The sequence below is a fragment of the Oncorhynchus mykiss genome, chromosome Y (genome assembly GCF_013265735.2).
Source record: "Oncorhynchus mykiss isolate Arlee chromosome Y, USDA_OmykA_1.1, whole genome shotgun sequence".
NCBI lineage: Eukaryota > Metazoa > Chordata > Actinopteri > Salmoniformes > Salmonidae > Oncorhynchus > Oncorhynchus mykiss.
Window position 1 is genome coordinate 7,501,737 of NC_048593.1, and position 10,329 is coordinate 7,512,065.

The 10,329-nt window shown below is 41.1% G+C and overlaps 1 protein-coding gene across 1 annotated transcript; it reads right to left on the reverse strand.

Annotated features, from left to right (window-relative positions):
- Window positions 1–543: 543 nt before the first annotated feature.
- LOC110509574 (forkhead box protein D1) lies at window positions 544–2,372 on the reverse strand. Its single transcript, XM_021590541.2, has one exon. The coding sequence runs from the start codon at window positions 2,087–2,089 to the stop codon at window positions 1,070–1,072; it is 1,020 nt and encodes a 339-aa protein (XP_021446216.1). The 5' UTR covers window positions 2,090–2,372; the 3' UTR covers window positions 544–1,069.
- Window positions 2,373–10,329: the final 7,957 nt, after the last annotated feature.

The following is a 10,329-nucleotide window of genomic DNA, read 5'->3' on the forward strand; positions in this document are numbered from 1 at the left end:
TGGGCAATGTTACACTGAAAGTTAATTATTATTTAATGTAAGAATAATGTTCTTACAGCTGATTCGCACTCATCTATTTCAGTATTTGTGCTGAACCACTAGTAAAAGTTGGAAGATAAGTAACAGAGGAATACACTCTGTTGTTGCTTTGTATATGGGAACCAACTAACAATGTCCATGGGTAATTGTAACAGCTATTCCTAGATGTATTTATATTATTATTAGTAGTAGTAAGTCGTATTATTATAAACGGCAGCAGTCGAGTAGTTATAATAGGCCTATCAATTTATTATTCTAAAAGTAGTAGCCTAGTAGTATTGATATTAGTATTATGTGCACTGTTGTTCAGTCCTATTTTTACAGGTTCCACTCAATAAGTAATAGCCTACATTGTATTTTACTTTTTGGGAATAGGATTCTTAACAAAAATGAAAATTATAGGTATTTTTAAAACAACAACACTTCATGCACGTGATCTACTGTGGACCTTCATTTGGCTATATTACTTACTCCAAAAATGACTTTCCAGGCAAATGTCTTTTTTTGTAAAACAATATTTATTCTCATTGAAAAACAAACCGTGTAAAAAATATCACACTCCGATTATACAATACTTGCCAAAGAATGTACAATGTTTTATTACTGAAATAAGCACACACTGCATATAAATGAATGACCTTCATATTTGTGTCTTTTAAATACAGAGCACAAATCAAAAGAGTAAAAAAAAATGCCAAACTAAAAAACATGTGTGTTTGACACAATATACATTGTTTGAGACGTGATCATGTATAACCTTTCATTTAGTCGATATCCTGAGACGCCCTAGACTTAAATGAATCACTTCATAAACAATGAAAGTTCGTGGAGAGAAAATTAGATTGACACTAAAATTGTATTAACATAAATATAGCCTAATATTTTTTTTACAGAATGAATTGGCACGAATAGTGTTAATGTCCATCATTCAGCTGCGTGTTACCAAAAAACATACAAAAATAATCCTACCTTCAAAGAGGGGGCGTTTTTGTTTGTGTTTCTTGAAAACTTGGAAGTTAGTTTATAGAAATTAACAGCCACTAGTACCGTTCAGAATTATGTTGGGAAAGTTCTCGACCATGTGTAAAACAGTTCCTGGGTGCATACTCAGCGGCTGGTTGGGCGACTGTGGCGCGAGGGAAGACGATAACATTGGAACAACAGTAGAAGTCCGCGAAGCACAGTGAGTGTGCGCAGGGCTCAGCGAACTCCCAATGATACTCTCTATGGAGAAGGTAGAGCGCTGGACAGGCGAGCTGGACTTGGCTGCAGTGTGTATGGGTGAAACCAGGCTGGGACTGAGCTGGGGTAAGAACCTGCTCCTCGCCAAGTCACTGGAGGTGGGCAAGGACGGTGCCGAGATAATGGTCCCAGTGTGTGAATGCCTGGACTGTTGCTGCTGCTGAAACGCGAAAAGCGCAGAGTGTGTGTGGTAGGACTGCAGCTGGATACCGTAGCCGCAGCCGTAAGGTCCATAGCCGTACGCAGCAGCGGGGATAAAACTATTATGCTCCCGCAGCAAGTCCTGCTGCTGCTGTCGTTTGAAGCGTTTCCGTCGTCTCAGAAAGCTACCGTTGTCGAACATATCGGCGGACTCTGGATCTAGGGTCCAGTAGTTCCCCTTCCCGGGGTTTCCGGGTTCCCTCGGTATCTTGACGAAACAGTCGTTTAGTGACAAATTGTGTCGGATTGAGTTCTGCCACGCGGGGAATTTTTCCCGGTAGTACGGGAAACGGTTGCTGATGAAATCACAGATCTCGCTGAGGGTGAGCCTCTTCTTGGGGCTCTGGAGAATGGACATGGTGATTAAGGCGATGTAGGAGTATGGGGGCTTCACCAGGATGTTCTTACTGGCTGGTTTGTACGGATCCCGGGACGAGGAGATGTCTAGGCATGGCGGGGAGCCAGCCAGGAGATCATCGTGCATCTGCGCCACCTCGTCTACGTAGGAGCGCGTCTGGCTGTCCCCATCCTCCCCCTCGCCGACCACGTCGATGTCGGTCTCTTCCGAAAGGATGGAGGCATCCGACATCTCGGAGCTCAGAGTCATGGCTCACGGCTGGTTATGCAGAGCGCTGCACTGTGCTGTGCGCTCCCAGAAGCTACGGCGGATAGGAAGAGGAGATGCTGCCCGTGCTACTCTGCCCTCTTTCAAGACAACTCATATGAGGGGATGAGAGGAGCACGCCGGCGGTAAGAGATGTCCCGTTTTCCAAGCACTTTCATGTGTTTTATGGATTTTTTCGTTTTTTCAGTAGCGCATCATTCGGATGGTAGTTTGAAGTGTGTTTAAAGGACCTGAAAAAGGCCGAACCTGAATCCTAAAGAGGGCGGATCTTCCATCGCGCTTTATACCAGTGCTCTGATCACATGGCGAAGGAACGTCACCAAGGGAAATTAATAGAGGGGGAAAAAAGCAAAACATTGTATTTGAAAAAGAACGGTGGACGATTTAAAAAGTTTGGTTCTCTTTTGGTGGTCATCTTGGTATAGGCTACACATATGGTTAATCTAAAGATTTAATTTCAGCTTTCATTTCTGCAGGCAGCCTAAGTTTGCATGCAGAACAAAGCCAATGCAGGACTATCCCTTTTAGATGATAATTTATTGTGATAAAAAGCTCTAACATGATAGTGGGATTTTATGCTTGAAAGAAGTAGGCCTATGTATAAAGTTATGGCATTTTAGAAATTCCATTTCACCATTAAAAAGTAATGGTTCAGATTAATTAATGATTTATAGCCTACATCAAACTAAATTATCAGCGTTTTTACGGAATTTCATGTCCCACTCTCCACGCATCATAGTTTGCGTGATCCGGTAGTTATCTAGATTATCCGCGAGCCATTTGTAATGGAAAAGAGTCAGCTGTTAACTTGCATCAGTCACGGGTCACTCAGAGCATGCGAGCAGCTCGAAAAATAAGGGCCTCTATCTCCCATGCACAGACTTTATAGCACTGAATGAAGATGTTCAAGATAATATAGAAAGAACATCGAATACATCTGTTTTGATGAGTTTCTATAATGTTTTGATGAGATCGTGATGTTTACGCATGGTACAAAATCCTTTATTTGGGTTATCTCGATCATGCTATCTGCTGTAATATATTGTAATTGCCTGCATGTAACAGTGTGAAACTTTCTTGCGTAATACGGCTCTAGCAAAAGAGTGTGTCGAGCATATCTCTAAAAGTTTTACAATCTGAATGTAGGCTACACGTGCGTAATTGCTTTATGCACAGCACCAGCTAATACATTTTGAAACTACACCAACATAGGCTTATATGATGCTTTTTGATTCATTAATTTGAAATATATAGGCCTAGAGAATATATAACTCATAATTATATTGTAAAACGGAACTGATAGTTCAAAACATCTTCCCCATTGTGGTGTTCCTTTTCATTGCCTTTGCACTAGAAGTATAGGCACGAGAAGTAGGATACGTTATGATTTCTAAAATGTTCCTGCTCACCAATCAATTTTAAATGATAGGCTATGGTTACACGATTCATTCTAAAGAACCCCCTTTAACAACTCGGAGACAGTTACGTTCATGAAGTTGGGCAACTGTGAAGAATCCCATTTTTTTGTTGAGTGAACTTGGTTCATTTGTTTTCTTTAGTGAATTTACAAAAATGTGACAATAACAATCTAAACTGGGACTCACTTTGTTATGGCACTAGGCTAGCCTAAATCAGGCATGTATTGCACCCACAACTAGACACATTTAAGACATATCTCTTGACACAGGTGAAAGATGATCATATCTAATATATCACACCAATATAGGGTGCGTGAAAATAAATCAGTAAATAAAACGTATAAATACGTTTTCAAAGCGCTGAAAACCTACTCAACGTGCGTTTCTGCAACAATAAAGTACAAGTAAAAGTACATTTTAATGCAAATAGGATATGAATTAATGTTGTTATCATAATGTCCCTTTCTATGTCCCCCACTAAGTTATGTTGGTAAATTCAGAAACAACTATAGCCTACCAAAGCACTACAACAACAATAGAGCCTGTAGGCCAATAAATAATATAATAATGGGTTTAGGTTCCCTTTATGTCAGTAAGAAAATGTCTGGTGCTTTTTTGATGACCATATAAAGCTACCCCATGGCTTATTCAGAGTTGTATGACGACTTATGTTTATTTTACTCTGGCCTATCTACTGCAGCGTTTCTGCTGGACTAGCACCATCTAGCGGATAAAAAGTCCACACTCCATCCAACGGACGACTACTTTGACGACTTCAGCTTTTTAAAAAATATGAAATTGACAACACTTTTACTTCCCCTTTCGTTATTTTCTATGTCATTTGAATTATATTTATATTCCACTAACAGTTTATGATTTACATTCAAGCCTTTGCGTTCTCACAAATTAACCAGTTGTTGGCTGACAAATGGCTCAGGCCTAAACCTCGCCAAAAGGCCATAGAACTCTCTCAAATACACATCTCTCTCAGACAGGTATTAACACAATTTTCAATGACTATCGAAATAATGGCCTTTCGATTTAACTCTTCAAAATTAACACAGCAGTGATATAAAATTGTTTTTTAGTCATGCATACAAACATTTTTGAATTATTTGAAAATCACTAGTATGTGTTTATTAGTTTCTTTGTTTGTGCTAAATATCATATGTATACCCTAATAGCCATTGGCCTAAGAGGGATACTGTGCTGTCTTTATAGGAAAATAGATAATATGGACCACAATTAGGCATACTTATTGCCACATGCACTACATTATATGGACACAATGCAGTTTTAGGTTGTAAAATAGAAAGGTGGATTGAATATTTTATGTTTTATTCCTGTAAAAAAAAAAATTGACTCATAAAGAATCTCAGTTGATGCTGACCGTTTCTGGCAACTGAATTGTCACCATATGGAAACGAAGCCTTGTTGAACAGTGGAGAGTTAAAAAATAATTATAAATACTTTCGTAATAGTCCTATTCCCTTTTCAAATGCCTATTTTAGACTTGCAATAACCTAGTCTTGGAGAAGGCTACGGAAGGACTTATAAATTATCAATTATCAGTCACTTTCAGACAAAATAAATCGAATAACGATCCAATCAAATAAATTCGATTGACTGGGTCTCTCGTAAGTGACACTTACAAATTAATAGGTGAACGTTGATTTTAAAAAACGGTAATAATTTATTTTAATTAATAATTTTAATCTGCACTGAAACTCTCTGAAGATGTTTGAAATGGGTTTTGCCCTATACGTTTACGGACTGATATGTCACGATTGTCACCTACATCATTTGGTCTATATGGGGAAAGCATTTAGCCTGTTTGCATCATGCTTTCTATAATTACTCATTTGACATTATTTCGTTAAGTTATTAGTATAGTCCAGGTTTAGCCTTTAGCTAAAGGAGGGTGATATTTTAAAACTGACACTTAAAGCAGGGCTCGCATGTGTGGTAAACCACTTCTAAAGTGGTTCTAAATTCCCCTCTGCGATCGGAGGGTGTTTCCGTGCCACGGGGTACCAAAGAAAGCACTTACTGCTGAACGCAATCCCTGCCTCCCTGTCTCTAGCTCTGACAAATCCTATGAATGTCACCAAAACAGTCCGTCTCTCCCCGGGGACTTGGTAGCCTGTGATTCATATGTATCACATGCATAAAGGGCAAGACAATACCAGTGCACATATTGTGAGTGCGTGCGGTTGTACGTGTGCGTGATTAGGGCTAATGTGTAAGGTGTGTGTGTGTGTGTGTGTGTGTGTGTATGTGTGTGTGTGTGTGTGTGTGAGAGAGAGAGAGAGTGTGTGTGTGTGAGAGAGAGAGAGGGTGTGTGTGTGTGTGTGTGTGTGTGTGTGTATGTGTGTGTGTGTGTGTGTGTGTGTGTGTGTGTGTGTGTGTGTGCGTGTGTGTGTACACAATGCACAGTTTAGGCTACTTCAGGAAATATATTGTATATTTGTGAATAACCTGAGAAATAAATAGGCTACTTATCAAATACTTGTGAAAATACTTGAGATTGTTTCTGTTGGGACAAAGTAAACATTGCTAACTTTGATCTGGTAATGTAGTGCTGATTCCATATGACACACTATTTGCACAGTTTGAGATCAGTTAGATATTTGGTTGGTGTTCCCATCCCATGCATTAGGCCTATGGTAGATGATCAAATGCAGAGTTCCAATATATTTGATTTACCATACTCTTCCAGTGAGACAATAAGAACTGTCTGCTCTCTCCTCTCATCTATGGGAACACTTCCTGGTATCCTGGTCAGCTAACCTGTGTACCTGTATAGGCTACATGTGACCAGTGACCTATAACCCCATGTGAGAGTGTCACTACTGTACAAAACCAAGTTCAAACATTCCTAGCTAGACAACATCTACACAACAGATTCAATGAGCATGTAAGCAGACCAAAATGGCTTCTACAAGTAAGGTGAATAGATTGACAAGGTGTCACAATGTTTTCATCACAGGAAGATCCATGATGCCTCATGTGCTAGCCCACTGTGGAGGGTTATGTTAGGAAGTTTTATTCAAATCTGGACAAAGAGACACTTTGGCCAAAATGGGTGGGCTATCATTGTTTGCTTTTCTGTTTCATAGTGTTTAGTCTACATTACATTCTTGTGCTCTCATTGCCATGGGAGTTTTGTACTGGACTGGAGTTTTTTGTTGTTGTTGTAATTCTTTGAATATTAGCATTCCACAAATAGGTATACCAGTTTGGCAGTCTGTGTAGGCTACGTCTAGGCTTACTGTTATTGCATTGTAACAGGCTTTAGGTATGGGATCCAAGTTTTATGCTGTATTGAAATTATAATACCATTCAGTACAGGCTAGGCCTGGTCTGGGTCTAGGCTATGGTGACACTTTCCACCTTGTTCTCACACACAGAATGAGAGGGCCTTTAAAATTACATTGTGACTGATAACGCAGGATGTAATGCAGCTCATCGCCTTATAGCCATTACTTATAATAATTAAAAACTATTTTTTATTTATTTCACCTTTATTTAACCAGGTAGGCCAGTTGAGAACAAGTTCTCACTTACAACTGCGACCTGGCCAAGATAAAGCAAAGAAGTGCGACACAAACAAAAACACAGAGTTACACATGGAATTAACAAACGTACAGTCAATAACACAATAGAAAAACTCTAAATGCAGTGTGTGCAAATGAGGTAAGATTAGGGAGGTAAGGCAATGAATAGGCAGTAGTGGCAAAGTAATTACAATTTAGCAATTAAACCAATATACAGATTTTTTGGAGACGTGTGGGGGGCTGCCACACTGGGCGCTGTTGTGCCTTGCTCAAGGGCACAACAGCAACGCTCCAGTTGCCAGCTCACTTCCCACTAGATTTGGGATTCAAACTGGCAACCCTCTCTAACCCCTAGGCTACCTACCAGTTAGAAAGGCTTGCTATTCAATCTAGTCATAAGAATAATATCATTTTACTGAAACAAGCGCTGTCTTGGTGAGGGCAGGGCACTCACCGAGACGGGCAGCCCCGTTCCACACCTGGGAGTTCCCAGAGAAATGCTGGAGATGATTGCACATACAGTTGAAGTCAGAAGTTTATATACACCTCAGCCAAATACATTTAAACTCAGTTTTTCACAATTCTTGACATTTAATCGTAGTAAAAATTCCCTGTTTTAGGTCAGTTAGGATCACCACTTTATTTTAAGAATGTGAAATGTCAGAATAATAGTAGAAAGAATGATTTATTTAAGCTTTTATTTCTGTCATCACATTCACAGTCGGTCAGAAGTTTACATACACTCAATTAGTATTTGGTAGCATTGCCTTTACATTTTTTAACTTGGGTCAAACGTTTTGGGTAGCCTTCAACAAGCTCCCCACAATAAGTTGGGTGAATTTTGGTCCATTCCTCCTTACAGAGCTGATGTAACTGAGTCAGGATTGTAGGCCTCCTTCCACACACGTTTTTTCAGTTCTGCCCAAAAAAATTCTATATGGTCTATAAGGTCAGGGCTTTGTGATGGCCACTCCAATACCTTGACTTTGTTGTCCTTAAGCATTTTTGCCACAACTTTGGAAGTATGCTTGGGGTTATTGTCCATTTGGAAGACCCATTTGCGACCAAGCTTTAACTTCCTGACTGATGTCTTGAGATGTTGCTTCAATATATCCACATAATTTTCAATTCCTCATGATGCCATCTATTTTGTGAAGTGCACCAGTCCCTCCTGCAGCAAAGCACCCCCACAACATGATGCTGCCACCCCTGTGCTTCGCGGTTGGGATGGTGTTCTTCAGTTTGCAAGCCTCCCCTTTTTCCTCCAAACATAACAATGGTCATTATGGCCAAACAGTTATATTTTTTGTTACATCAGACCAGAGGCCATTTCTCTAAAAAGTACGATCTTTGTCCCCATGTGCAGTTGCAAACCGTAGTCTGGCTTTTTTTGTGGTGGTTTTGGAGCAGTGTCTTCTTCCTTGCTGAGCGGCCTTTCAGATTATGTCGATATAGGACTCGTTTTACTGTGGATATAGATACTTTTGTACCTGTTTCCTCCAGCTGTGCCCTGGACACCATATGTGAACTGATTGCCCCCCATCTATCTTCAGAGCACGTGCTGATAGGTGACCTAAACTGTGACATGCTTAACACCCTGGCCATCCTACAATCTAAGCTTGATGCCCTCAATCTCACACAAATTATCAATGAACCTACCAGGTACAACCCCAAACCTATAAACACTGGCACCCTCATAGATATCATCCTAACCAACTTGCCCTCCAAATACACCTCTGCTGTTTTCAACCAAGATCTCAGCGATCACTGCCTCATTGACTGCATCCGTAATGGGTCCGCGGTCAAACGACCACCCCTCATCACTGTCAAACCCTCCCTAAAACAATTCAGCGAGCAGGCCTTTCTAATCAACCTGGCCCGGGTATCCTGGAAGGATATTGACCTCATCCCGTCAGTAGAGGATGCCTGGTCATTCTTTAAAAGTGCCTTCTTCACCATCTTAAATAAGCATGCCCCTTTCAAAAAGTGTAGAACCAGGAACATATATAGCCCTTGGTTCTCTCCAGACCTGACTGCTTTTGCCCAGCACAAAAAATATCCTGTGGCTTTCTGCATTAGCATCGAATAGCCCCCGTGATATGCAACTTTTCAGAGAAGTTAGGAACCAATATACACAGGCAGTTAGGAAAGCTAAGGCTAGCTTTTCAAGCAGAAATCTGCATCCTGTAGCACAAACTCAAAAAAGTTGGCTAGGAAACACTGTCACCACCGATAAATCCAATATAATTGAGAATTTCAATAAGCATTTTTCTACAGCTGGCCATGCTTTCCACCTGGCTACCCCTACCCCGGTCAACAGCACTGCACTACCCACAGCATCTCGCCCAAGCCTCCTCGATTTCTCCTTCACCGAAATCCAGATAGCTGATGTTCGGAAAGAGCGGCAAAATCTGGACCCCTACAAATCAGCCGGGCTGGACAATCTGGACCTTCTCTTTCTAAAATTATCTGCCGAAATTGTTGCAACCCCTATCAGTAGCCTGTTCAACCTCTCTTTCGTATCGTCTGAGATTCCCAAAGATTGGAAAGCTGCCGCGGTCATCCCCCTCATCAAAGGGGGAGACACTCTATACCAAAACTGCTACAGACCTATATCTATCCTACCCTGCCTTTCTAAGGTCTTCGAAAGCCAAGTTAACAAACAGATCACCGACCATTCCGAATCCCACCGTACCTTCTCCACTATGCAATCTGGTTTCAGAGCTGATCATGGGTGCACCTTAGCAACGCTCAAGTTCCTAAAAGATATCATAACCGCCATCGATAAGAGACATTACTGTGCAGCCGTATTCATTGACCTGGCCAAGGCTTTCAACTCTGTCAATCACCACATTCTTATTGGCAGACTCAACAGCCTTGGGTTCTCAAATGATTGCCTCACCTGGTTTACCAACTACTTCTCCGATAGAGTTCTGTGTGTCTAACCGGAGGGCCTGTTGTCCGGAACTCTGGCAGTCTCTATGGGGGTGCCACAGGGTTTTATTCTCGGGCCGACTCTCTTCTCTGTATACATCAATGATGTTGCTCTTGCTGCTGGAGATTCTCTGATCCACCTCTAAGCAGACGACACCATTCTGTATACTTCTGGCCCTTCGTTGGACACTGTGTTAATTAACCTCCAGACGAGCTTCAATGCCATACAACTCTCCTTCCGTGGCCTCCAACTGCTCTTAAATGCAAGTAAAACTAAATGCATGCTCTTCAACCGATCACTGCCCGCACCTGC